General features: G+C 38.0%; 1 protein-coding gene across 3 annotated transcripts in view; it reads right to left on the reverse strand.

The window, feature by feature from the left end:
• The window catches only part of LOC136857317 (gem-associated protein 5), a 310,853-nt gene that overhangs the window by 237,698 nt on the left and 46,737 nt on the right, over positions 1-26,418 (reverse strand). For all 3 annotated transcript variants that reach the window (XM_068225137.1, XM_067135896.2, XM_067135897.2), the window contains exon 6: positions 14,112-14,230. In XM_068225137.1, coding sequence (XP_068081238.1) covers positions 14,112-14,230 — 119 coding nt within the window. The remainder of the gene's footprint in view (positions 1-14,111; positions 14,231-26,418) is intronic.

Below are 26,418 nucleotides of genomic sequence, written 5' to 3' on the forward strand. Positions count from 1 at the left end.
TGGTTGAAATCATTCGTCATTTTTTGGCATAATGTAGTTCTTCGTCGAAGAGAAAGTCAATTTCTCTTCATATAATAATTATATAATGAATTATTAATCAAGCCTCGGCTAGCCTTCAAATCTGAAACATTGATTCCAAGTGCAGCGGCTATTACTCATTCTTCAAAATACAGCATTTCGTGAGAAACAGCTTATCCAACGTTGCGTAACAAAATCATATATTTTTGCGGATCCTCCTCTACTTGCAGACACTTACTGCTTTTTGGTCCGCGAAATGCTTTGCGAGATTTGCTGGTCGCTTGAAATGCACTTCCCTGTTACCACGGTAGCGCATATTGCATTTGCACACTGAACACTTGTCGCCCACTGCCCTATTCCCGTATGTTTCGGCGTAACTGATCACCACGTGTTTGTATGTTGCAGTAATACTCGAATACTGTGGACTAACAAACAATTTCGAGATCACAGAATGTCCCGTCCCAAAACACTCGTAAAATATGTTTGAATCAGACTAGAATAGGGCGTCACTAGTCACTTCTCACTGAACTAGTGCAGTGGGATTTCCTGCCGGCTAATAACAGCACGTTGCCCTGTATTTCAAAACGCATCCGGAGCTGCGTGATTGATATTCTAAGTTGTGGGTGCGTCAAATACGTGAAGATTTCTTTTTCTCCACTAGGACCCAAAAATATTGGGATGCGCAAATTATGCAAGGGTGTTAATTATGCGAGAAACGGTAATTTTCTTCATCAGACAGTAATATGAACGGAAATTTATAGGTATCTCTGAACACTTGGAGATAACGTTTGTTATATTTTTTGTCCATAATGAGAAGAGAAAATACCAGAAACTGTCCCCAACACCACTCCTTTAAAAACATTCAACTCATTAAAATTATGCACTTAAATACGCAAAACTACCACATACAAAACAATTCAATATGTCCCATACATTTTTAACATACGACTTTGACAGAGGGGGAAAGCATAACTGGCCTACAATTCCGAAGAAACTACACACAGAAGTGAAGTCAACAGCGCGCGAACAACACAATAACAAGCTCATTCTTTCGTCCCGATTAACTGAATCGCTAGCGCGCGCTATCGTCTCTTGCTTACAGGACGATTGCCGTCCCGAATCCCCAGCTGTATAAGGTGCACACTCTGCTGTGGTGAGTGGGAAACACGATACGCGAAGGACGAAACACTCTCGAAATGAAGCATCAAAATAAATATGCTTGAACATGAGGTTTCGTAAATTACACAAGCACATAGGCTAAGAATTTATCCTTTACCCTAAGGGAAAAGTATTGGCCGTACAGGAGGTTATATTGGTCAAAAATAGGAAGAAGTAAAAATAAATCGGAAAATCAGAAATCGAATTAAAAAACAGAAAGTTTCCGGGTAAATCGGAAGGGTGGGCAGGTATGGACTACTCATCCACAGTAATTTAAACCTATGTATGATGCAGGATAATATTTCTAGTACAGTAAAACTTGCTCAATGCAGAACATGAATAAAGCAGAAATCTGTCCAATGTGAACAAATTTAATGCACCCCATAAAAATACTACATTTATGCGAATAATCCCCGCATTTTTAAAAAAATTGAGGCACGAAATTGGGGTGCAGGTTTTACTTGCGTCAAGGTTGGCAACAAGCTCCAGGCTCACCTAGTTTCTCGATGTTGAGTGTACAGTTATGCTTTGTGTAAGCGCAGATTTAAACAACTCTCCATGTCATACTTAAACAGAAAACAATTCAAACTTTTAATTCTAAACTGCCTTTACATTTTTAAAATTGTATTTTACAGAGTAAATCAAAATTTCTCTGCGTCACGATAGAACGCATCTTCCGGAACATGCAGGAGTAGCTTTCCACACTTTCACTCACTTCGATGTGTCTACAGTGTGTTTCATAGTTAAAGTTCGAGTGAAATCTTAATTCTTTTATGTTCAGAGTTTTAAGGAACACTACAATATCACGTAGCAGGCAGTGTGCTGAGGAGCAGAATCCAAGAAAACTGGCGATGCCGACAGTGAAAAAGCGTGGCTCATAATTATAATTAATTCGTACGCACCAAACAATACTGTCAATGCCGATGAAACTGCTTTTTTCTTTCTTTTTTTTTAATGCAGAGCCCAAACAGACTTGTGTTGCTGTACTGTGTTGCAATGCAGACGGAAGCGAAAGCCTTCCACCCCTCTTCATAAGAAAGTTCGATAAGCCATGATGTTTTAAGGGCATCAGATACTTTCCGTGCAAGTACAGGGAATCTAAAATTCATATAGTACAGTAATCCAATGGATAAAGCACTTGCACAGGGGAGCTATCATAAATTAATACTGTATACGCACCTTTTTGGTTACGAATAGTTTTTTTCATAGCATTTGAAAGTTTTAAACTGTGAATCAATGTTAACTGCATGCAGTAATGGGTGTTAAAATATTTTGTGACGTGGAAAGGGTTAGCATTTCTGAATTACAAGTTGGTGGTTGATTCGAAATCAGTTTCCTGCATTCCTAAGACTTTGAATTAACGAGGTTTTATTGTATCGCAAAACTAACATCCGAATTCGCCGGCGTGTCTGTTTCAAGTGTTTACATTGCACGAAGAGATTTATCCACTACTGGTCGTGTTACTATCTGAGTAAAGAGATGGCGTGTGGGAAGTGTTTTAGACATAGAGTGTAACGAATTTGTAAGTCGTTTGCAAGAGGATTCTTGTGATGCAAGAGACAATGAATCTTCCGATCTACAGGGAATTAAGCCTACTGCAAGCTCTGATTAATTAAATACCTGTGTTTGCATGGCAAGTACATTTCAAAGCAGTGATAAAGTATTTTTATCACATCAGGTAAAGCAGCTATATCCGTAAATTTACTGTACATGTTCATATTTGCCTGTAAAGACCACGATGACCTCGCGGAGTGATAGTAAATGTTTGTTTATGTCTACATTACTCCGAAGGAAAGAATTTTAGTTCATTTAAATTTTTTTCAAAATGAGCCTTCCTAAAAATTAGGGTGCGAGGATTAATCAGGGGCAGGGATTATTCGCGAAAATACGGTAATAGATACTTGGCAATATTTATTTTCTGTAAAATGGAATATGTCAAACACAGAAGTGAAATATATTTCTGTACATCATCATCCATTTCCCTTGTCCAGCTCGCACCGGGTTGGGATGTTTATGGCACCCTTCAATTGTCTTCTTTCCAACCACTATTGTCTCTCTTAACTGCTATGTTCCAATCCATGTGTCTTCTAATTATACTGTTCTTAACCGCTTCATTGCTGCGATTGAATATACTTGAGCTGCCTTAAATGGCCTGCCAGTGCCATGATCGAATATACCTGATCTGCCTTACAACTACATGATTTGCCTCTGCCATTTATTAGCCACACTTAAAACCAATTACTTTATTTCCGTTTGTAGTTCTGCAAGAAAATGTTTTTCTTTTGTCACGCAGTTGTAAAGATTGTGTTTGAATTATGGCTGCAGCGTACGAGCACACAATGTGTCCGAAGGAAATCTTACACTTTTAAGAGATTGAGTCCGATGTGGATTTCTTTTTTGCTAGTAGCTTTATGTCGCACCGACACAGATAGGTCTCACGGCGACGATGGGAGAGGAAAGGCCTAAGAATTGGAAGGAGGCAGCCGTGGTCTTAATTAAGGTACAGGCCCAGCATTTGCCTGGTGTGAAAATGGGAAACCATGGAAAACCATCTTCAGGGCTGCCAACAGTGGAATTCGAACCCATTATCTCCCAGATGCAAGCTCACAACCACGCACCCCTAAACGCACGGCCAACTCGCCCGGTGATGTAGATTTCGATAATGGCGGTAGTGATATTAAGGATATTAGTGGTGATAGGGAGTAATAGTGTTGATAGTGGTGATTATTTGCTGCCAGAGAGAAGAAGAAATGATACTGACTCAGGCTTGTCCACGTGGTCAAACGACGAGTTTGCGCCGAAGGCACATGCATTTCAAGCACCAAATCTAGCTATGTCAAATAATAATCTGACCCCTGAATTCCCTGAAAATGATTATTTCAAGGTAATTCTGAACGAAGAGCTGTTAACAAAAGGTAACGGATGAAACAAACAGATTTTATATAGAGACAGACGATGCTAAGTTCATGACAAATTCCTCTCTAGTTTTATCAAAATTGTGTGTTTAATCTTTCTGCAATTAATCGTGGGTATGGATTGGTATTGTGCGTATATATAGTAGACACAGACAAAAATGCAAATGAAAACTCCTAAGCATCTTCCTAATGGACGAAATTTCTGCCACCTCATGTGGAATCGAACCCTGGAAGACAAACATGAACTGTCTCCTATATTGTACGAACAATCTGGCAAGTTAAAATATTGTCTGAAAATATTATTCTGTAGTTAGTGCTTGTATTTTATGTTCAAATTGTGATAATCTATGCTGAGTTTGTTGGCTGAAATAATCCAGCACTGGGGATGCACCAACTTGTCCAAGAATTCAGCAGTAAAAATGTTACTTTCAATTGTCAATACAGACCATAATGAAATTCATAACTTATGAAGTGAAAATGTTAATCTTTTTCAACCATCTTTATGATCAGTATTAAAATACGGAACACTCTCGAAAAAAAAAAGTTGGAATGAAAACCACTTGCCAAAGACTAAATACAAGAAATTCATGGAAATCTGGAGCATTCACCTAAAAAAAATATATGAAAAAATTAGCTCTACAGACAGGTGAATCCTGCCCCTGTCTCAAACCTCCCACCCCCCGCAAGACGTACTACGTAAGTCCAGTGAGCTTCTCACATCAGTTGGCCGGCAGGCGCGCCCAGCTTATCTGCCTCCCGTTGACTAATCACTCCCCACTCCGCGGCATAGCAACAAGGACAGCACTTCGCTTACTTTATCCGTGCACGACATGAGATAACAATTAAAATTAAGAGTTTATAAAATAAGAATTGAGAAAATTAGTAATTAAGAATTAAGAAAAAAATTTGCTCATTCAGGGAATCAATATCTATATCATCTGATGGCCAAGCAGGCATCAATTTTTAGTGATGAGACAAAGTCTCTTAGAGCATTGGCACTGCCGGTGGCTCCAGTTAGCCTACGCAGTGGCCTCCACGGTATGCACTAGCCAGCGTATTGGTAGGTGTGCTAGGTACCAACTGATGAGCCCACCCTAGCACACGAGGGCGAAACGCTGGCAACCAAGAATGAGCTAGCTGGAAAATTTATAATGTCCAATAACGGACCATTTATATTGGTATTATAAATTTGCTCATTCAGGACAAATATTTCAGATTCCCTATGGGAATCAATATCTATATCATCTGATGGCCAAGCAGGCATCAATTTTTAGTGATGAGACAAAGTCTCTTAGTGCATTGGCACTGCCGGTGGCTCCAGTTAGCCTACGCAGTGGCCTCCACGGTATGCACTAGCCAGCGTATTGGTAGGTGTGCTAGGTACCAACTGATGAGCCCACCCTAGCACACGAGGGCGAAACGCTGGCAACCAAGAATGAGCTAGCTGGAAAATTTATAATGTCCAATAACGGACCATTTATATTGGTATTATAAATTTGCTCATTCAGGACAAATATTTCAGATTCCCTATGGGAATCAATATCTATATCATCTGATGGCCAAGCAGGCATCAATTTTTAGTGATGAGACAAAGTCTCTTAGTGCATTGGCACTGCCGGTGGCTCCAGTTAGCCTACGCAGTGGCCTCCACGGTATGCACTAGCCAGCGTATTGGTAGGTGTGCTAGGTACCAACTGATGAGCCCACCCTAGCACACGAGGGCGAAACGCTGGCAACCAAGAATGAGCTAGCTGGAAAATTTATAATGTCCAATAACGGACCATTTATATTGGTATTATAAATTTGCTCATTCAGGACAAATATTTCAGATTCCCTATGGGAATCAATATCTATATCATCTGATGGCCAAGCAGGCATCAATTTTTAGTGATGAGACAAAGTCTCTTAGTGCATTGGCACTGCCGGTGGCTCCAGTTAGCCTACGCAGTGGCCTCCACGGTATGCACTAGCCAGCGTATTGGTAGGTGTGCTAGGTACCAACTGATGAGCCCACCCTAGCACACGAGGGCGAAACGCTGGCAACCAAGAATGAGCTAGCTGGAAAATTTATAATGTCCAATAACGGACCATTTATATTGGTATTATAAATTTGCTCATTCAGGACAAATATTTCAGATTCCCTATGGGAATCAATATCTATATCATCTGATGGCCAAGCAGGCATCAATTTTTAGTGATGAGACAAAGTCTCTTAGTGCATTGGCACTGCCGGTGGCTCCAGTTAGCCTACGCAGTGGCCTCCACGGTATGCACTAGCCAGCGTATTGGTAGGTGTGCTAGGTACCAACTGATGAGCCCACCCTAGCACACGAGGGCGAAACGCTGGCAACAGAATGAGCTAGCTGGAAAATTTATAATGTCCAATAACGGACCATTTATATTGGTATTATAAATTTGCTCATTCAGGACAAATATTTCAGATTCCCTATGGGAATCAATATCTATATCATCTGATGGCCAAGCAGGCATCAATTTTTAGTGATGAGACAAAGTCTCTTAGTGCATTGGCACTGCCGGTGGCTCCAGTTAGCCTACGCAGTGGCCTCCACGGTACGCACTAGCCAGCGTATTGGTAGGTGTGCTAGGTACCAACTGATGAGCCCACCCTAGCACACGAGGGCGAAACGCTGGCAACCAAGAATGAGCTAGCTGGAAAATTTATAATGTCCAATAACGGACCATTTATATTGGTATTATAAATTTGCTCATTCAGGACAAATATTTCAGATTCCCTATGGGAATCAATATCTATATCATCTGATGGCCAAGCAGGCATCAATTTTTAGTGATGAGACAAAGTCTCTTAGTGCATTGGCACTGCCGGTGGCTCCAGTTAGCCTACGCAGTGGCCTCCACGGTATGCACTAGCCAGCGTATTGGTAGGTGTGCTAGGTACCAACTGATGAGCCCACCCTAGCACACGAGGGCGAAACGCTGGCAACCAAGAATGAGCTAGCTGGAAAATTTATAATGTCCAATAACGGACCATTTATATTGGTATTTCAAGGAATGCCGTAATATCATGCAGCAGGCAGTGTGCGGAAAAACAGAATCCGCGAACACTGGCGATGCCGACAGTTGACGAAAAAGCATGGCTCATATAATCAATTCGTAGGCACCGAACAATATTGTCACTGCCGATGAAACTGGATTGCTTTCTTTTAATGCCGAGCCCAAACGGTCTTATGGTTTCAAAGGAGAAAGTGCCAACTGGAGAATCGTACAAGGGTGAGGCTCATTGTACTGTGCTGCAATGCACAAGAAACTTTATCCCCTTGTCATAGGAAAGTTCAATAAGCCACAAGGTTTTAAGGGCATCAGGCACTTTCCGTAAAGTACGAGGCATCTAAAAATGCAAACAGTACAGTAATGCAAAAAATTACGCATTTGCAGTTTGCACAGGGGAACCAGCATAATTTATCCTCGTCTCTGAAATGTGTGATTTTTTCTTTCATTGTGTGAGGTTATGTTTGTCAGTGATTTATCCAAGTGCATTATTTGAACACTGTAAATGCACCTTGTTGGATACATTTCGGAAATAGTTTTTTCCATGGCATTTGAAAGGTTTAAACTGTGAATCGAGGTGATTGCGTGCATTAATGGGTCTTAGAATACTTTGTGACGTGGCAAGTGTACACATTTCTGAAGTACGAGAGAAGTGCCATGGCGGGAAATCATACAAGGATAGAGTCGTAGGAAAGTTTGATTACCCATAATGTTTTAAGGGCATCAGGTACTTTCTGTGTAAGTACAAGGCATCTAAGATGCAAACAGTACAGTAACCCAATGAATAAAGCACTTGCACATGGGAGCCAGCATAGATTTCTCCTCGCCTTTGAATCTTGCTTTTGTTTTTCTTTCTTTCGTTGCGAGAGGTTATGTTTGTCAGTGAGTTATCCAAGTGCATTATTTGAATACTGTATATGCACCTTCCTGGATATATTTTGGAAACAGTTTTTTTTTTCATGGCAATTGAAAGGTCTAAACTGTGAATCAAGGTTAACTGCCTTAGAATATTTTGTAATGCGGCAAGGGTTGGCACTTCTAAATTACAAAATGGCAGTTAATTCAAAATCACATAATTCGAAATCCGATTTTTGATTCCCAACGACTTCGAATTAACGGGGTTTTACTGTACACGTTCTAAACATGGACCTGAACTGAGAAGTGCGGTCATTCCAGTGCTATCGCTGCACTGTGTAACAGGAAGCACATAAGCTGGGCACGCCTGCCGACCAATCAATGAGAGGAACTCATTGTACAGTAAAACCTTGATTATCCATCCCTCGATTAGCCATCGCCAAAAAGAATCTTGATTTTTTTAAAGCTCCAAAACTGAATGAGTGTACTCTTGATGACAATAATAATCATAATAATAATAATAATAATAATAATAATAATAATAATAATAATAATAATAATAATAATAATAATAATAATAATAATAATAATAATAATAATAATAATAACAACAACAACAACACTGTTATTGGTTTTATGTCCCAGTAACCACTATGACAGTTTTCGGAGATACTGAGGTGTCGAGATTTTGTTTCGCAGGAGTTATTTTACATGCCAGTAAATATACCGACACGAGGCTGACATATTGAGCACCTTCAAATACCACCGGACTAAGCTAGGATTGAACCGGCCAAGTTGGGGTCACAAGGTCATCATCGCCTCAACCATATGACCCACTCAGCCCGGCTCTTGACGTCAAGGTATCTTGATACAATATTCTATTTGGAGTGACTGTACATTGACTCTCCGATTCCTGAGTCCCCGATCATAATGTACAGTAACTACCGACAACAAATTAATTTTTTTTAAATCAACAAATTAATATTTTTTTAAAGTGGACGGCTTGCAATACAGTAACTACTGTACGTACACGCATATAGACCGGCAATCGGCATTGGAGACACGACTTCATACATTTTTTTTACTACGTTATTTTATGTTGTGTAAAATTATTTAACCTTTAACTGTTACGAAAGAAGAGGGATGCCATTCAAATTCAGCAGTCGCAAACTTTATTATCCATTCCACTGTTGACAAATAATGTACTGTAACGTGCCCTTTCCCAGCCCACGGAGCATAGAGTACGTTATGCTGGTCATTTCTGCTTCAGAATGATACCTACAACTTATTTCGTAGCGTGTAACATCTCCGAGTACCATATGTAGATCTTTCATATCGTTCTCTGTCAAGGTTAAATATTTTCACCACAGGCTACTGCATCGTAAATATTTCACAATGCACAGGAATCAGAAACCAGCCTAGCGCTCCATCTACTCTGCTATCAGTAGACAGGTAGGCTACATTCTGTACTATAGTGCAAAGTAAGGAAATGTGAGAGTGACTGATAATGTTGAACATTTATTTCCTGTTCAAACAGCCGAGAAATGTTGAGATCGAAATCTGTAGTTAAAAAAAACGTGTAGTTTTAACCATGCAAAATAAAGTGAATATAATCGAACTGTTAAAAAAAAGTGAACTAGTCTCAAATTTAGCATCAGAGTTAAGTGTGGGTGTGACAACAGTGCGGAACCTAAAGAAGAATAAAGACAAAGTGTTGCAGTTTGCTGCGAGTTCTGACAGTTCGCATGGAGTCGCTAAAAGAAAAACAATGAAAGCATAATCTTTAAAAGAACTGGATGATGTGTTATTCAGGTGATTTCAGCAAAAGAGAGGCGAAGGTGTACCTATTAGTGGTCCTATGATAACAAGGCAGACACAAATTTTTCATGAAAAGTGGGGCTCTCAGAGTCCTCAGCAGCGTCCAATGGTTGGCTGCAGAGATTTAAGGACTGACGTGGCATTCAAGAATTAAACATCAAAGGAGATAAACTAAGCGGTGAAAGCAGTGCAGCAGAAAACTTTAGTTACAAGTTTAAGCGCATAATTGAGAGATACAATTTCATTCCAAGTCAAGTGTACAATGCCGATGAAACTGGACTTTATTAAAAGGACTTACTCAGTAAAACACTAGCAGCTGCTGAAGAGGTCACAAATCTAGTAAAGAGTGCATTACCATCTTGTGCTGTGTGAATGCTAGTGGCGACCATAAATTAAAATTAGCTGTTGTTGGTAAAGCAAAAAAATCCGCGTTCTTTCAAAGGAACAATGATGAAATATTTCCCAGCAGATTATTGTCATAACAAATCTGCATGGATGACACGCGATATTTTCAGGACTTGGTTCCATAATAAGTTCGTTCCACGGGTTCGAGATTTCTTGGCGTCCGAAGGCTTGCCATTAAAAGCCATCCTTTTTCTTGATAATGCACCCTCTCACCCTGTTGATACAGAATTGAAATCAGAGGATGGAACCATTTTTGTTTCCTATTTGCTACCTAATGTAACAGGTTTGAGTTTGAGGCTGATGATGCCCTTAATATGGGCGAAACGTGTCCCTTAACATTTTATAATAATATTTAATTTCTAAAAAAGATCTCTTTGTATTGAATAGGTGCATATTAAAAAATAATACTTGTAACATACTTTGTATTCATTAATTCAGCCGATAGACCAAGGCGTCATCGCAACCTTAAAGGCATATTATAAGCGGGAATTGCTAGCCCTCTTACTTTCCGAAGAAATGTCGATGGTTGAGTTCTGAAGAAAACTCAATCTTAAAGAAGCGCTTTATCTTGCCCAGAAATCATGGGACCTAGTAACCGCTCGGAACATCACTCAATCGTCGCGAAAATTGTAAGTTGATATCGAAGAGCTAGTCGACGATTTTCATGGGTTCTCTGATGAAGATGAAAATGAGGTACTGATGATCACAGATATCCTATTGAAAATAACATTCATTTTGGAGAAGTGGATGAAAGTAACACTGAGGAGTGGCTTCATACTGACGATGTATTGCCTGGGCATCACATTTTAATTGATGACTAAATAGTAAATAAAAGAACAAACGGGAACTCGGCAGTCAGCTGCGAAGTGAAGAGTGAAAGTGAGGGTGATGGAGAAGAAGAGTGCGTCACAAACAATCCCATATCGCTTCAGACCGCACTGGAATTGGCTGAAACGTTAATAGAATTCTTGAAGCGAGAGGACGATACAGATTTTTCAGACATTCTTGTAATTAGAAAGCTCAGAATGGACATAAAGAAGAAAATAAGTTCTAGGAGAGTGCAAAATAAAAGTAACGGATTTTTTTAAAGCAGCTTAAATGACACCAGGTACATGAATTATTTATGGTCTGCTGGTAATTTAGGTGAATATTTAGTATGTATTGTTGTAGCTTTGACTACATTTTGTTTTTAAAAAGGGTTAATACACTGCATTTTATGGTTATACGGTTATGTATTTTATGTACTTTGAAGTCCATTAAAATTAGTAGTATGGATTATCCTGGGTTTTTTTAATTAACCGTTCACCCCTTCCCAGGAATTAGAACAGATAATCAAGGTTTTACTGTATTATGTCTTACATTTTGTTAGTATATTTAGAGCATATTTAATGTTACTTTTTCTGATTTTTAGGAAGGTGATTCAATTCACTCAAAAGTTTTGTCTTTAAGACGACGATAATACTACTGCTACCACCACCACCACCACCACCACCACCACCACCACCACCACCACCACCACCACCACTACTACTACTACTACTCACACCATGGAGGGGTCATGAGTGCAAACTGTGTCACACATGTGGATTTGGCCCATGCTAACAGCCTGATGCCAACCCTATGTGGAGGGATGGATTCACTATTGCTTGGTTCTGTGGTGATTGATAGTGCAATGTGTTGTATGTAAATAAAGAGAAAAATATTCAGAAGAGAATCAGATTGAGATGATGATGATCTAATCTTTCTGTGATTTCATACTGGAAATCTGATCCTGACAGCCCCTTTGTGGTCTGAAACCCCCCCCACTGGTTTTCATCCAATTTACTCTCAACTATTCAGTCCCAGAGCCAGTCAGAGTAATTAACCACATACAGTTAATATCTCCAGCCCAGCCAAGAATCAAAGACAGGGCCCTTTGAACCGAAGGCCAGTACACTGAGCATTCAGCTACGGAACTGGACATCACTACAGTACACTCGTTTCCACAAAAATCTTTGTTATTGCAAGAAACATCTTTCTATGAACAGAGAAATTGTTGTTTGATGCGATTAGTGCTAGGATAATAATGAAGCCCATATTTTATAACAAAACTCGCAATGCAGACATACTATATATCTAGACAACTTTCCCAATATTTAACAGAGGAAGGAAAATTGCATTGCGTTCAACAAGACTGCAAGATCTTAATTCAATATGGAACCAATAATGAAATTTATAACCTTGAAAGACTCTGCAATGTCAATGTCAATAATTTGGACTCTATATTAATGTAAATAAAACCAAACTATGGTATTCAGTCATCAAAATTATGATCAAGTTCAGCTGCGTATCAGAGATCCTCTAGTCAAAAGAGTCTTCCATTTTAAATACCATATTTTTCACACCATACGGCGCCCTTTATGTTACAAAAAATACTGCCTAAAATGAGGCTGTGTCTTACGGTCCAAAGGTCTACGGTATTTTAATACTGAACTCAAAAAATGAAATGAAATGAGTATACATGATTTGCTACACCAATGCTCAAAATATTCCTTACAATACTCTCAGCATTTTACCCCTTTTATTACTGCAGTTAAGAAACAGCTCAAAATATTCCTTACAATACTCTCAGCATTTTACCCCTTTTATTACTGCAGTTAAGAAACAGCGGCTATGGTATACCTGCATTTGTCTGACAGAGTAATTTGCCGGAGAATTCCTAACAAGACAGCTCGCAACTCCTTCCCTGCCTGCTTCCTTTATCGTATCAGGCAAACACACAGAGCTGCAACCTTGACTACCGCTATAGGCAACCTTCAAGGAAGGATAGAAGGAAAACCTTCCACTTTGTAATCAGTAGTAAGATCTAGTAGTGGCAAGTTCCGATACTGATAATTTACAGTACACAATGTCAGTTGAATGGAAAATGTTCTTTACAACTTAGCAGTGAAATTAAAAATTATGGAATACGCAAAATTACATGGTAATAAGGCAACAGGAAGACAATACCTGTTATTCGTAACAGTGACAATATTGAACTGCTTACTGGTAATTTGTGTTTGTATACAAATTAAATTATTTCTGTAAAATTTTGTTTGAAAATACAGTGAAATTTTATCTCTCCTTAAATTTTCCTCAAAATATCAGGGTGTGTCTTATGGTCCGAAAAATACAGTATCTAAGGAGAGTAATCACCGACGGCCCACACTCCTTACTTTTTTCTTGTTATAGAGAAAACTACTATTTTTTTTTTCTCAACTTATTTAATCTATAACTGAGGTTTATCAGTCTACTAAAAGTAATTAATTACAAATAAAATTAGAAAATAGGGCCTACTTGTAATTTTATTTATCCTGAATTAGTTTTGACAGTGTGAAGTCTGTTTCTCTCATCTGTCACTGAAAGGAAATAAGACAGGAATAGGCCTAACAGAGTTTGTAATGAGAAATATCTAGTGACTGATATTTGTGCAGCATTGTATTTTATTCATTTCTGTGTAAACAAACACTATGAAATCCAACTAGTTTTGTCACATTATTTTACTTTGATTTCTGCCTCGGAATACTATCACAATAACAGAGTGTAATACTATTTTATGTTGATTTTGCACATGAATAATTAAAAAAAAAATACAAATAATTTTTGTTCAAAAATGCATTTTTTAAATTTCATTACACCTTTGGTATTTTTAAAATGTTAGTTTGGATTAACCAAGTTTTTAGATTATCGTGGTTTGGATTTCCTGGACACTACTGCATTTTAATATACTTCAGTGTTTAAGTTGCATCACTTTACTGGCTCCCTGTGCATAGCGGTTCTTTTCAAAGGCAGTAAGCAGCTTTTTCCATAGGTTTCTGATGGCTCTTTACTAGTATGTACATACTAGGAAGGTGTGAAATGCATTACATAAGGGCCTTTTACTCCTGTATGGCTTACCTTCAATATCTAGCTGACGTGGACTGGTGATACAGTACAAGACTCGACTGTGGGACGAATGGAGAAGACGGCAAACAGGTAAAGTATCTGCATCACTGCTACCATCTTTTGGTTTGACTCTTTAAAAAAAAAAAAAGCAGCAAATCTATTATGTTTATATGTACAGTAATAATTAAATGTCTAATAGGTTGCCTTATTACTAAGAATAGGATAATTATGTGCTTAAATATTTTTTATTTAACTGAACAGGTTTTAGTTACATTTAAAAAATTCTTAGTAAGAATTTACATATATTGTCCACCTGTTCAATACATAAAATACCACTTAAATAAAACAGCCTGACTAAACATTATGTCTAAAGTACATGTTTCAACCTATGTTACGGTCATCTTCAAGTTGATGTACAAGAAATAAGACATACATATAAATCAGTAGTACATAAGAATAAAACCAATAAGAAAAAAAGGATGTCACAATCTAAAATAAGAACTCAATTAAGATCAAAATATTTCTCATTTTCCAGTCTTGCTGTGATTAAAATTAAGTTAGTGCTGATTTGACAACAGAAAAAAACCTCTCTCTCTCTCACACCACACACACACTCACCCCCCCTCCACTCCAGCCCTGTACGTAAGTTGTTCCGGTCAGGTTGATGTCGACCTCAGCACTGACAGAGAGAGACATCTTGTTGAAAAAGGAACTCTTGTAGTGTGTGGCCCATTTCAAGGTAGCGTGATTCATACTGTTGTCATAGTACACACAATCAAAATGCAAGGCATGGCTACCATATATTCAATTTTGAAGTGATACCGAGAAACCAGGTCCTTCTTAATGCTGAAGGAACTATGGTCAGAATAGTAAGAAAACACCAAAAAACCACTTACTCATTATGAAGAGTAAAATAAAGGCTTTCAGCTGTTGTCCTAAACTAAGATTTAAAGTCCCAGTGGGCAAAGAGCTCACATTACAACATTTTGTCACAGACTGTTCCAGGTAGGAAGAAGAGTGTGCAAACCAGCAAAAGAAGCAGTTTCTGACAGATTAAATGCATAAAAAGCAATATTGATATAAGCTAAATCAAATACAGACTGGACTATGGAAGACTGGAAGAAAGTCACATTTTCAGGTGAAAGTCATTTCGAAGTTTGGGTCAGCGTGTTAATTATGAGCGCAAAGAAACATCAGAGAAAATGTTGCTGGCCCATTTCAACAAGCACCTAAATACAGTGTTGCCAACTTATATTTTCAAGATCCGCTAACTAGTACTAAAAATCTGCTAAAATTCCACCAAGATATCCAATCTATAATAATAATAATAATAATAATAATAATAATAATAATAATAATAATAATAATAATAATAATAATAATGATGATGATAATAATAATAATTTTCTTAATGAGGGAAGTGTGGGAAATCTTTCATGAGACACTTGTGAGGGTCTGCACTCCACAAGCGTGTGAGATTCGTACTCACTAAAACCCACACACCCTTTTCCCACGACGTAAATCTCCGCCCCGGAATCGCTCTCGCATTACTTCAGGGTGGTGTCGTGCTAATTTCTCAGGTTTATTCTTCCTTTATTTCTCCTTACTGTCATTCATGAGCATTCATATCTCTCTTTTTCTGATGCAGGATGCCTTCTACATATACTGCTATCTGATCCCAAAATTCTTGGTTTCGTAGCATCACCTGCACAATAGTTTCTGGTGTCAACTTTCCTTGCTCAGTATGTAAACATCTTCTCTGAGTTGACCAATGATAGCATACGAAAAACGTGTGAAATACATTGTCTACATCACTGCAATAAATACACGCCAAGTCGCTCGCTCTACCGGCTTTATGTGGAAATTTCTGGAAGTATCCGTGATCCGTCAATAGTTGCGTAATGTAAAAGTTAACCTCGCCATGAGCTCGGGCAACCCAATCTGTTAGGCGTGGTATCAGCCGCTTAGTCCATTTTCCTCGAGGATCTTCCTCCCATCTTTGCTCCCACCGCTCCATTCGTTACCTATAAGCTAGCTCCTTAGCACGCTTCTTTCCGAGCTCTCCCCGAGTTCGCCGGACTTCCTGTCTCTCTAAGGCAAGTAAATCAATCGGTGCTACCGCTGCTATCGTAAGGACCACAGGTTCGGATACTGTGCGATATGCACTTGTAATATGCAAAGCTGATCTCCACTGTACCGCAGCTATCCTTCGCTGGTATTTTTCAAACTTCAGAGATTCAGCCCAGACTTTGGCACCACATAGAAGTGTCGAGTGAACTATCGACATCAGAAGACGTCGTTTGCAAGACTTCGGACCTTTAACGTTGCTCATTAACCTACTCAGCGCAATCGTCATTTTCACCGCCTTATCTGTCACCCGTTTGATATGATCGCAAAAAGTAAGTTTGGTATCAAGTGTCACTCCGAGGTACTTTATAGTTCTAGATGTTTTGATTTCTGTTTGTCCAATATACATTGGAATGACAGTCGTGATCCTTTTTCTTGTTGTTACAAGTGAACTATGTAGCGTGAGTGGAATGTAATTTTTTTTAAAGACTTTATTGGCAAAGTACTATATAATGTTTTATTTATTATGACCTAACCTGTACTGTTATTGTAGAGCATAAGATAATTTAATGACCTAACCTGTACTGTATAATATTGTAACATAGGCATTTGTAAATAGTAGAATTCTGTTCTATAGTTCCTGGAAAGATCCAGAAAGTTACATAACTTTTGTACAAGGTGTGTTACTTTGTTTGTAATGTATTCTGGAAAATATTTCTGACTGTTCTGGAAATACGACATTCGCGATCAGGCGTATTCTAGAATATTAGTCAAAGTTCGCAATCGAAAGTAAGGTTGTGATTGGTGAGTCTAGGTGGTGATAGGGAACTCGTGCACGCTGATTGGCTGCCTCCAAGGCCAGAATTTCCTATATATAGTGAGCGAGGCAGTGTTCGAATTAATTCTGTATCCTGAAATCTGTCAGTCTTGGTCTATCTGTCTGCGAGCAGGCCTATCTGGATGACGTCCCCCGGTTTCCGGGATGGCACTCCTTCTCGGGTAAGCACTCTTGAATTCCGTTCCTGCTAAAATTTCCGTAATGTTCCGATTTGCTTTTCATACAGGAGTCTGCCCTAACCTCGCCTAGATTCACCAAATTAGTTACTTATGACGCCTTAGTTTTTCAGCTGGACTTACCTGTTCGTTTCCGAGGCATTCCCATTTCTTGTTTCACTAAATTATGTATATTGTAGTTTAACATTATTTCCCTTGGGGGTTGCCTCTGGTAGTTCTGTATCACTTGAGGTACGCTAGATTTTGGATAACCTGTATATTGCATTGTACAACTACATTGGTAAATAGATGTATAGTTGATTTGAGATTTGAATTTACACTGCTACGAAATAACCTATGTACATCACTGAACTTATAGCTCGCAACTCGGAATTGTATGTGAAATGTATTTGTAAAATTATTTGGTAAATAATATTCTTCGAATCTAAGGATCACGGCCATTTATTTCGGAATCCGCTATCTAAGCCATGTCCATGCCTTTGGTAGGTTCCCAGCCCTTTTCATCTTCCCGGTTTGTTGTTCACTACTTGGCCCTACTGATGTTTACATGTTTGTTGGAGATCCGAGTAATGCCAGCTACTGTTTTTCCGAGTGTGTAGTGATTTCTTATATTGTGTAGTTTGCTCTTACCTTCCCCTTTTAAATCTGTTTGTGCCTTGTTTTGTGTTACCCCTGTAGTCTGAGGTAGCACTTGTCAAGAGAACGATCTCTGTTTTATGATCTGCCAGCTGTAATCTGTGATTCGCCATCCAATCTTTCACCCATCGCATTTCTTGATTTAGCTTAAACTGAGCCAACTCCAAATTTTGAGCAACTATCAAAACAGCTATATCATCAGCATAGCCAACTAGCATTGTGTCTTCCGGCATCTCTAACCTCAACAACCCATCATACACTATGTTCCACAGATATGGGCCAAGGATGGACCCTTGTGCTGCACCAGCTGTGAGCCGTTTCACTCTCTGCCCATCTTCTGTGTGATATAGTAGGGTACGATCTTTCAAATAATTTCTCATTAAGCGCGCGAGATACTCTGGTAGTTTGAAATAATTTTGAAGCGCTTCCAATATGTCATTCCAACTTATCGAATTGAAAGCGTTCTTAACATCCAGAGTCACAAGGAGTGTCACTTTCCGAGAGTGATGATTACCCATTTGTGCCCTTTTAGCTGTATTCAACACTTCCCATACTGCATCGATTGTCAAATGTCGTCCTCGAAAACCATGTTTACGATCAGAGAGGTCCCCAGCTAGTCGATCTGATGAAAGTATTCTTGGCTGCAAAACTTTCTCTTATCCTTTACCAGCAGTATCCAGCATACATAAAGGCCTATAGCCCCCAGATTCCCCTTTGCTTATTAAAACTAGCCAAGATGTCTTCCAGCGAACACTGAACACCCCCGATAGCAGGCAGCTATTGTACATTTTCAGCAGTACTTGTGGACAGAAATCTGCTATCAGCTATAAAATCTCTGCTGGAATACTATCTGGTCCTGGGGCCTTTTTATTTCTAAGGGACCTAATCGCTCTCGTCAATTCCTCTCATGTAAAAAGTAGCACATCATCTATGATATCATCATCATCAGCAGCAGCAGCAGCAGCAGCAGCAGACCTCTCAGGAAGATCTGGGAATAATTTATCTACAATATCCTTCATTGCATTTGAGTCCATGATCGAGTTCGAGAAACTTCCAAGTTACAAGTAACAACTCTCATTGTTGATCCGTATTGAAGATGACATTAGGCATAGATATCAAGGATAATTTAATAAAAAACCACCTATTCAATACTTTCCACGTTTAATGTGGTTATTATCTACATGATTTTATGTAGACTTATTTGGTCAGGTACATGTTTCACCCATTATTTTGGGCATCTTCAGCCTGTAAACAACCTTTAGGTCAAGGTTTGGGACCTTTTTAACCAGTATAAACATACCAATATATACACTATATACAATATATACAAACATAAGTTAATACAGTTAAGTTTTTTGGTCCTAATCTATCTAATATGAAAAATGTCCAAAACTAAAATGGATCTTCTTTTCGGTAAAGAGGATTGCATATCGGGGTTTATGTGACCCCTATATCATATTAAGTTCTTGACGTTCCGTGTCTGGTGACAGGATGTGTCGTCAACAATAAGTGGAGATTTGAACTGATTGTTGCTTGTAGGTTGGTCAAGATTGAAAATATAAATTTAAATTAAATGTGTTTTAACTTGGCAGTTCCATTCTGGTTAACTTAAAATGTTCAAAAATAAAAATAAAATGAAACGGGTCTTCTTTTTTAAAATCATAAGTCTTGAGAAAGGGTGATATTAAAACTGGGGCTTATTTGACCCACGATTTTCATTTTCATGTTCTTGACGTAACTAATATTTAAATGTGTTGTCATGCACAAGTGGAGATTTAAAAGCCGATTGTTGTAGGTAGACTGGTCAAGAACGTTGTGAATGAAACTGTTAGCATCTTGACTTTGGGTCTCATGTAACGTCAAGGAATTGACAAGAGTACAATATTAAGCTGTTTCATAGTTTTAGGCTGCTGCTTAATTGAGAAGAAACATCCTAGACACTTGATACAGTCTTGTGTGAAAATTGTTCCTGTTGATGTGTTGCTTGGTCTTTGGGAGGGATCTTAAGAATATCTGTAATGAAGTAGAAAAATAATTTTGAATTAAAAATTTAGAGCACGCGTTGTGATAAAATGTATTAAATTAACACCTCTTAACTGTAAAATGACTTACTTGTTCAATTAATACTAGATGGACCTGTCTGTTCCGGCAGCGCCTGACTTATCACCATTTCTACTCCTGGTGTTGTACTGGTGCGGTAATGGAGGGGCGGGGCATGGAGGGAGAGTGGGGGTAGGCTGGTCTATGGGCGTGTGTGCTGTTGCTGGAGGGGAGTTTCTAGAAGCAATATGGGCGGGTTTAACTTTTGGCATGGTGGATGAAGCATTTGAGTGTGGAGATTTAAATAATTGAGGGATTTTGTTTTGATCTGAATTCACGATATTAATTAATCTAGGTGTTAATTCGTACAAAGGATTTTTAATTTCATTGACGTCGTTGAGATTTTTATTTTTATTGTAGGTTTGGTCTAAAAAGATGTGTAGGTTTTCCAGTTCATTCATTAATTTCCCTTTACCTATGCTTCTAATGATGGTATCTTTCTCTATGGATGTAAAGTGATGGCCCGTTTCTCTCATATGTTGGCTCATCGCTGAGTACTTATTGTGTTAAAGCTCCGGCCAGTCTGTCCGATATAAGAAAAATCACATTGTGTACATGTTAGTTTATATATGCCGGACCTTGAATAATGGTTGCTACTGTGACTGACCTTGTAGTGGTTCAAAAATATGTTTCGATTGGTGTTAACTGTCCCGAAGGCTATATTTTCTTTAAAAAATTTGCGATCTGATGGACGGCTGGGTTGTTATATGTAAATGTGGCGAAACTAGTCTTTTTAGGTTTTTCTGGGACGAGGTTAGTGGACAATTTAATTTTGATTTTATTAATCAAACGGTTGACCATATCTATTTTAAACCCGTTGAGTTGAGCAAGATTCCTTATGTACTTCAGTTCAATTTTTTTAAATTGTTGGGAGAAAGAGGAATTTTTAAAGCTCTATAAATTAAATTATACCGGGCGAGTTGGCCGTGCGCGTAGAGGCGCGCGGCTGTTAGCTTGCATCCGGGAGATAGTAGGTTCGAATCCTACTATCGGCAGCCCTGAAAATGGTTTTCCGTGGTTTCCCATTTTAACACCAGGCAAATGCTGGGGCTGTACCTTAATTAAGGCCATGGCCGCTTCCTTCCAACTCCTAGGCCTTTCCTATCCCATCGTCGCCATAAGACCTATCTGTGTCTGGGCTACGTAAAACCCCTAGCAAAAAAAAATTAAATTATAGAAAGAGGCTTGTTTTTGGGACTTGGGGTGTAGGGATGAATTCATAATAGTTAAGGGAGAGTGTGTAGGTTTCCTGTATATTCGAAAATCGAAGGTATTATGTCCACGTGTGATAGTTAAGTCCAAAAAGTTTAATGAGTTCCTAACCTCATCCTCTTTAGTAAACTTAACATTGGGGTCAATTTTGTTTAGGGGCTCCAAGATCTCGTCACTATTAGTGACATTTTTGTCGAAAATTATGAAAGTATCGTCTACAAATCTCAGCCATAAACATACGCCTTTTATTTGTGTTATAATTTTTGTGTGTTCTATTGTGTCCATATAAATGTCTGCTAAGATGCCAGAAAGAGGGTCGCCCATCGCTAAGCCTTTTTGTTGGTAAAACTTTCCATTGAAAGAGAAAAAGTTGTTGCTTAAGACAAAATTTAATATCTTCATGAATTCTTCAATTTCCATCTTACTAAGGCCGCTGTGTTTATTGATATTATCACTGTTGATTCTTACAGTTTCTTTGGTAGGGATGTTTGGGTACATATTTACGACGTCATAGGAGCACATTGAGTGATTGGGTCGCAGCTTAAACTTGTTTAAAATTTCGCAAAAAGTGAATGAATTTTTTGAAGGATGTTTATTATTGAATACGTAATGTTTTTTAGAAAGCCGTGAATGAATTTTGATACTTTATAGGTGGGGCTGTTTCTACAGTTTATGATAGGGCATATTGGAATGTCCTTCTTATGAATCTTTGGTAAGGCTCTGGCTAAGTAATAATAATAATAACTTAAATGTTTCCACCTTTTCAATACAATATATTCACAAGATTACAAAATTATACGGTACTAGTTTCGACCCCTAGATGGGTCGAAACTAGTACCGTATAATTTTGTAATCTTGTGAATATATTGAATTGTATTGAAAAGGTGGAAACATTTAAGTTATTATTATTATTACTTATATATTGTTCAATACGGACCAAAAACATGAAATTCATAACCATCAAGGCTCTGGCTGTCGGAATACTAGGGTTCATGTTAAAAAGTTTTTGTTGTTCTTGTTCATTGAAAAGAAAGTTAGAACTTCTTATTAGAGTTTTTAGATTTCGCTGAATTCTCGTGGTTGGATCTTTGTTGACTATTGTGTATATTTTGTCCTTAAAAAATTCTTCTGTTTTTTGAATGTATGTATTTCGATCTAGGAGAACTGTGGATCCTCCTTTGTCCGCTTTTGTGACAATAATGTTGTTGTCGTCTATTTTCTTTTTTACGTTCTGGATCAATTTTTTGTGGTCGAAATTTGAATATGCGTTTATTTATTCCGCTAGTTTTGGTAGTTTCTTCTTTACCTCAAATCTGGTATCATTTTGTGTTTCTAAAGGGAGTTTAGAAATGTTAGCCTCGATCTCAGCTACTGTGTTGATAATATCCATTTCTTTTTTCTTGCTAGGCCAGTTATGTTTTAAGCCTTTATTCAAGATCCCCATTTCTTGTCGAGAGTAACTAACTATCTCAATTAAAAGCATCCCAATCACGGTTACCAAGACGTAGTTCAGACACGCAAAAAGCGGCTCCCTCACAGAACAATACACCCACAGTAGTTAATTTGACAGACGTACAGTTCTCTGAAGAAGAAATGGGGATCTTGAATAAAGGCTTAAAACATAACTGGCCTAGCAAGAAAAAAGAAACGGATATTATCAACACAGTAGCTGAGATCGAGGCTAACATTTCTAAACTCCCTTTAGAAACACAAAATGATACCAGATTTGAGGTAAAAAAGAAACTACCAAAACTAGCGGAAGAAATAAACGCAAATTCAAATTTCGACCACAAAAAATTGATCCAGAATGTAAAAAAGAAAATAGACGACAACAACATTATTGTCAAAAAAGCGGACAAAGGAGGATCCACAAGTTCTCCTAGATCAAAACACATACATTCAAAAAACAGAATACTTTTTTAAGGACAAAATATACACAATAGTCAACAAAGATCCAACCACGAGAATTCAGCGAAATCTAAAAACTCTAATAAGAAGTTCTAACTTTCTTTTCAATGAACAAGAACAACAAAAACTTTTTAACATGAACCCTAGTATTCCGACAGCCAGAACCTTACCAAAGATTCATAAGAAGGACATTCCAATACGCCCTATCATAAACTGTAGAAACAGCCCCACCTATAAAGTATCAAAATTCATTCACGGCTTTCTAAAAAAACATTACGTATTCAATAATAAACATCCTTTAAAAAATTCATTCACTTTTTGCGAAATTTTAAACAAGTTTAAGCTGCGACCCAATCACTCAGTGTGCTCCTATGACGTCGTAAATATGTACCCAAACATCCCTACCAAAGAAACTGTAAGAATCGTCAGTGATAATATCAATAAACACAGCGGCCTTAGTAAGATGGAAATTGAAGAATTCATGAAGATATTAAATTTTGTCTTAAGCAACAACTTTTTCTCTTTCAATGGAAAGTTTTACCAACAAAAAGGCTTAGCGATGGGCGACCCTCTTTCTGGCATCTTAGCAGACATTTATATGGACACAATAGAACACACAAAAATTATAACATAAATAAAAGGCGTATGTTTATGGCTGAGATTTGTAGATGATACTTTCATAATTTTCGACAAAAATGTCACTAATAGTGACGAGATCTTGGAGTCTCTAAACAAAATTGACCCCAATGTTAAGTTTACTAAAGAGGATGAGGTTAGGAACTCATTAAACTTCTCATTAAACTTTTTGGACTTAACTATTACACGCGGACATAATACCTTCGATTTTCGAATATACAGGAAACCTACACACTCTCCCTTAACTATTATGAATTCATCCCTACACCCCAAGTCCCAAAAACAAGCCTCTTTCTAGAATTTAATTTATAGAGCTTTAAAACTTCCTCTTTCTCCCAACAATTTAAAAATTGAACTGAAGTACATAAGGAATCTTGCTCAACTCAACGGGTTTAAAATAGATATGGTCAACCGTTTGATTAATAAAATCAAAATTAAATTGTCCACCAACCTCGTCCCAGAAAAACCTAAAAAAAACTAGTTTCGCCACATTTACATATAACAACCCAGCCGTCCATCAGATCGCAAATTTTTTAAAGAAAATATAGCCTTCGGGACAGTTAACACCAATCGAAACATATTTTTGAACCACTACAAGGTCAATCACAGTAGCAAACATTATTCAAGGTCCGGCATATATAAACTAACATGTACACAATGTGATTTTTCTTATATCGGACAGACTGGCCGGAGCTTTAACACAATAAGTACTCAGCGATGAGCCAACATATGAGAGAAACGGGCCATCACTTTACATCCATAGAGAAAGATACCATCATTAGAAGCATAGGTAAAGGGAAATTAATGAATGAACTGGAAAACCTACACATCTTTTTAGACCAAACCTACAATAAAAATAAAAATCTCAACGACGTCAATGAAATTAAAAATCCTTTGTACGAATTAACACCTAGATTAATTAATATCGTGAATTCAGATCAAAACAAAATCCCTCAATTATTTAAATCTCCACACTCAAATGCTTCATCCACCATGCCAAAAGTTAAACCCGCCCATATTGCTTCTAGAAACTCCCCTCCAGCAACAGCACACACGCCCATAGACCAGCCTACCCCCACTCTCCCTCCATGCCCCGCCCCTCCATTACCGCACCAGTACAACACCAGGAGTAGAAATGGTGATAAGACAGGCGCTGCCGGAACAGACAGGTCCATCTAGTATTAATTGAACAAGTAAGTCATTTTACAGTTAAGAGGTGTTAATTTAATACATTTTATCACAACGCGTGCTCTAAATTTTTAATTCAAAATTATTTTTCTACTTCATTACAGATATTCTTAAGATCCCTCCCAAAGACCAAGCAACACATCAACGGGAACAATTTTCACACAAGACTGTATCAAGTGTCTAGGATGTTTCTTCTCAATTAAGCAGCAGCCTAAAACTATGAAACAGCTTAATATTGTACTCTTGTCAATTCCTTGACGTTACATGAGACCCAAAGTCAAGATGCTAACAGTTTCATTCACAACGTTCTTGACCAGTCTACCTACAACAATCGGCTTTTAAATCTCCACTTGTGCATGACAACACATTTAAATATTAGTTACGTCAAGAACATGAAAATGAAAATCGTGGGTCAAATAAGCCCCAGTTTTAATATCACCCTTTCTCAAGACTTATGATTTTAAAAAAGAAGACCCGTTTCATTTTATTTTTATTTTTGAACATTTTAAGTTAACCAGAATGGAACTGCCAAGTTAAAACACATTTAATTTAAATTTATATTTTCAATCTTGACCAACCTACAAGCAACAATCAGTTCAAATCTCCACTTATTGTTGACGACACATCCTGTCACCAGACACGGAACGTCAAGAACTTAATATGATATAGGGGTCACATAAACCCCGATATGCAATCCTCTTTACCGAAAAGAAGATCCATTTTAGTTTTGGACATTTTTCATATTAGATAGATTAGGACCAAAAAACTTAACTGTATTAACTTATGTTTGTATATATTGTATATAGTGTATATATTGGTATGTTTATATTGGTTAAAAAGGTCCCAAACCTTGACCTAAAGGTTGTTTACAGGCTGAAGGTGCCCAAAATAATGGGTGAAACATGTACCTGACCAAATAAGTCTACATAAAATCATGTAGATAATAACCACATTAAACGTGGAAAGTATTGAATAGGTGGTTTTTTATTAAATTATCCTTGATATCTATGCCTAAACTTCCAAGTTTCTTCATAACGATCTTGTATCCTAAACCCCATGGATCGTCATCCACTTCTTTAGCCATTTTCCACCATTTGTCGACTTTACTCTTTTTGATAGCATTTCTCAATTTCTTCTTCGCCGATTTATACTCAGCTGTGAGTGAGGTGTCTTCTTGGCTGACTCGTGCTCTCTGTGCCTTCCGTCTAAGTTACAGACAACGTCTTCTCTGGTCAGCAATATCTTTGCTCCACCAGTACACTGAACGCTTCTTGTTTCGCAATGTATTACGTGTCATCGATAGATCACATGCTCTCCATATAAGTTGCATGGTGAGCTCAACACGTTTCTCAGCCACTTCTTTCCCTTTATGATAACATATTTGTTCTGTTATACTATCCATTTCATTTCTTAAGATAGCAAGAAATTTTTCTCTGTCCATACTGTCTATATTCCACTGTGTTGGTTTATACGATGTAATATTAATCTGTGAAGTTTCAGGAAGAATACGAAAAGTAATGTACTGGTGATCACTTCCCGTGTATTCTTCAATCACCCG

The sequence above is a fragment of the Anabrus simplex genome, chromosome 1 (genome assembly GCF_040414725.1).
Source record: "Anabrus simplex isolate iqAnaSimp1 chromosome 1, ASM4041472v1, whole genome shotgun sequence".
Lineage (NCBI taxonomy): Eukaryota > Metazoa > Arthropoda > Insecta > Orthoptera > Tettigoniidae > Anabrus > Anabrus simplex.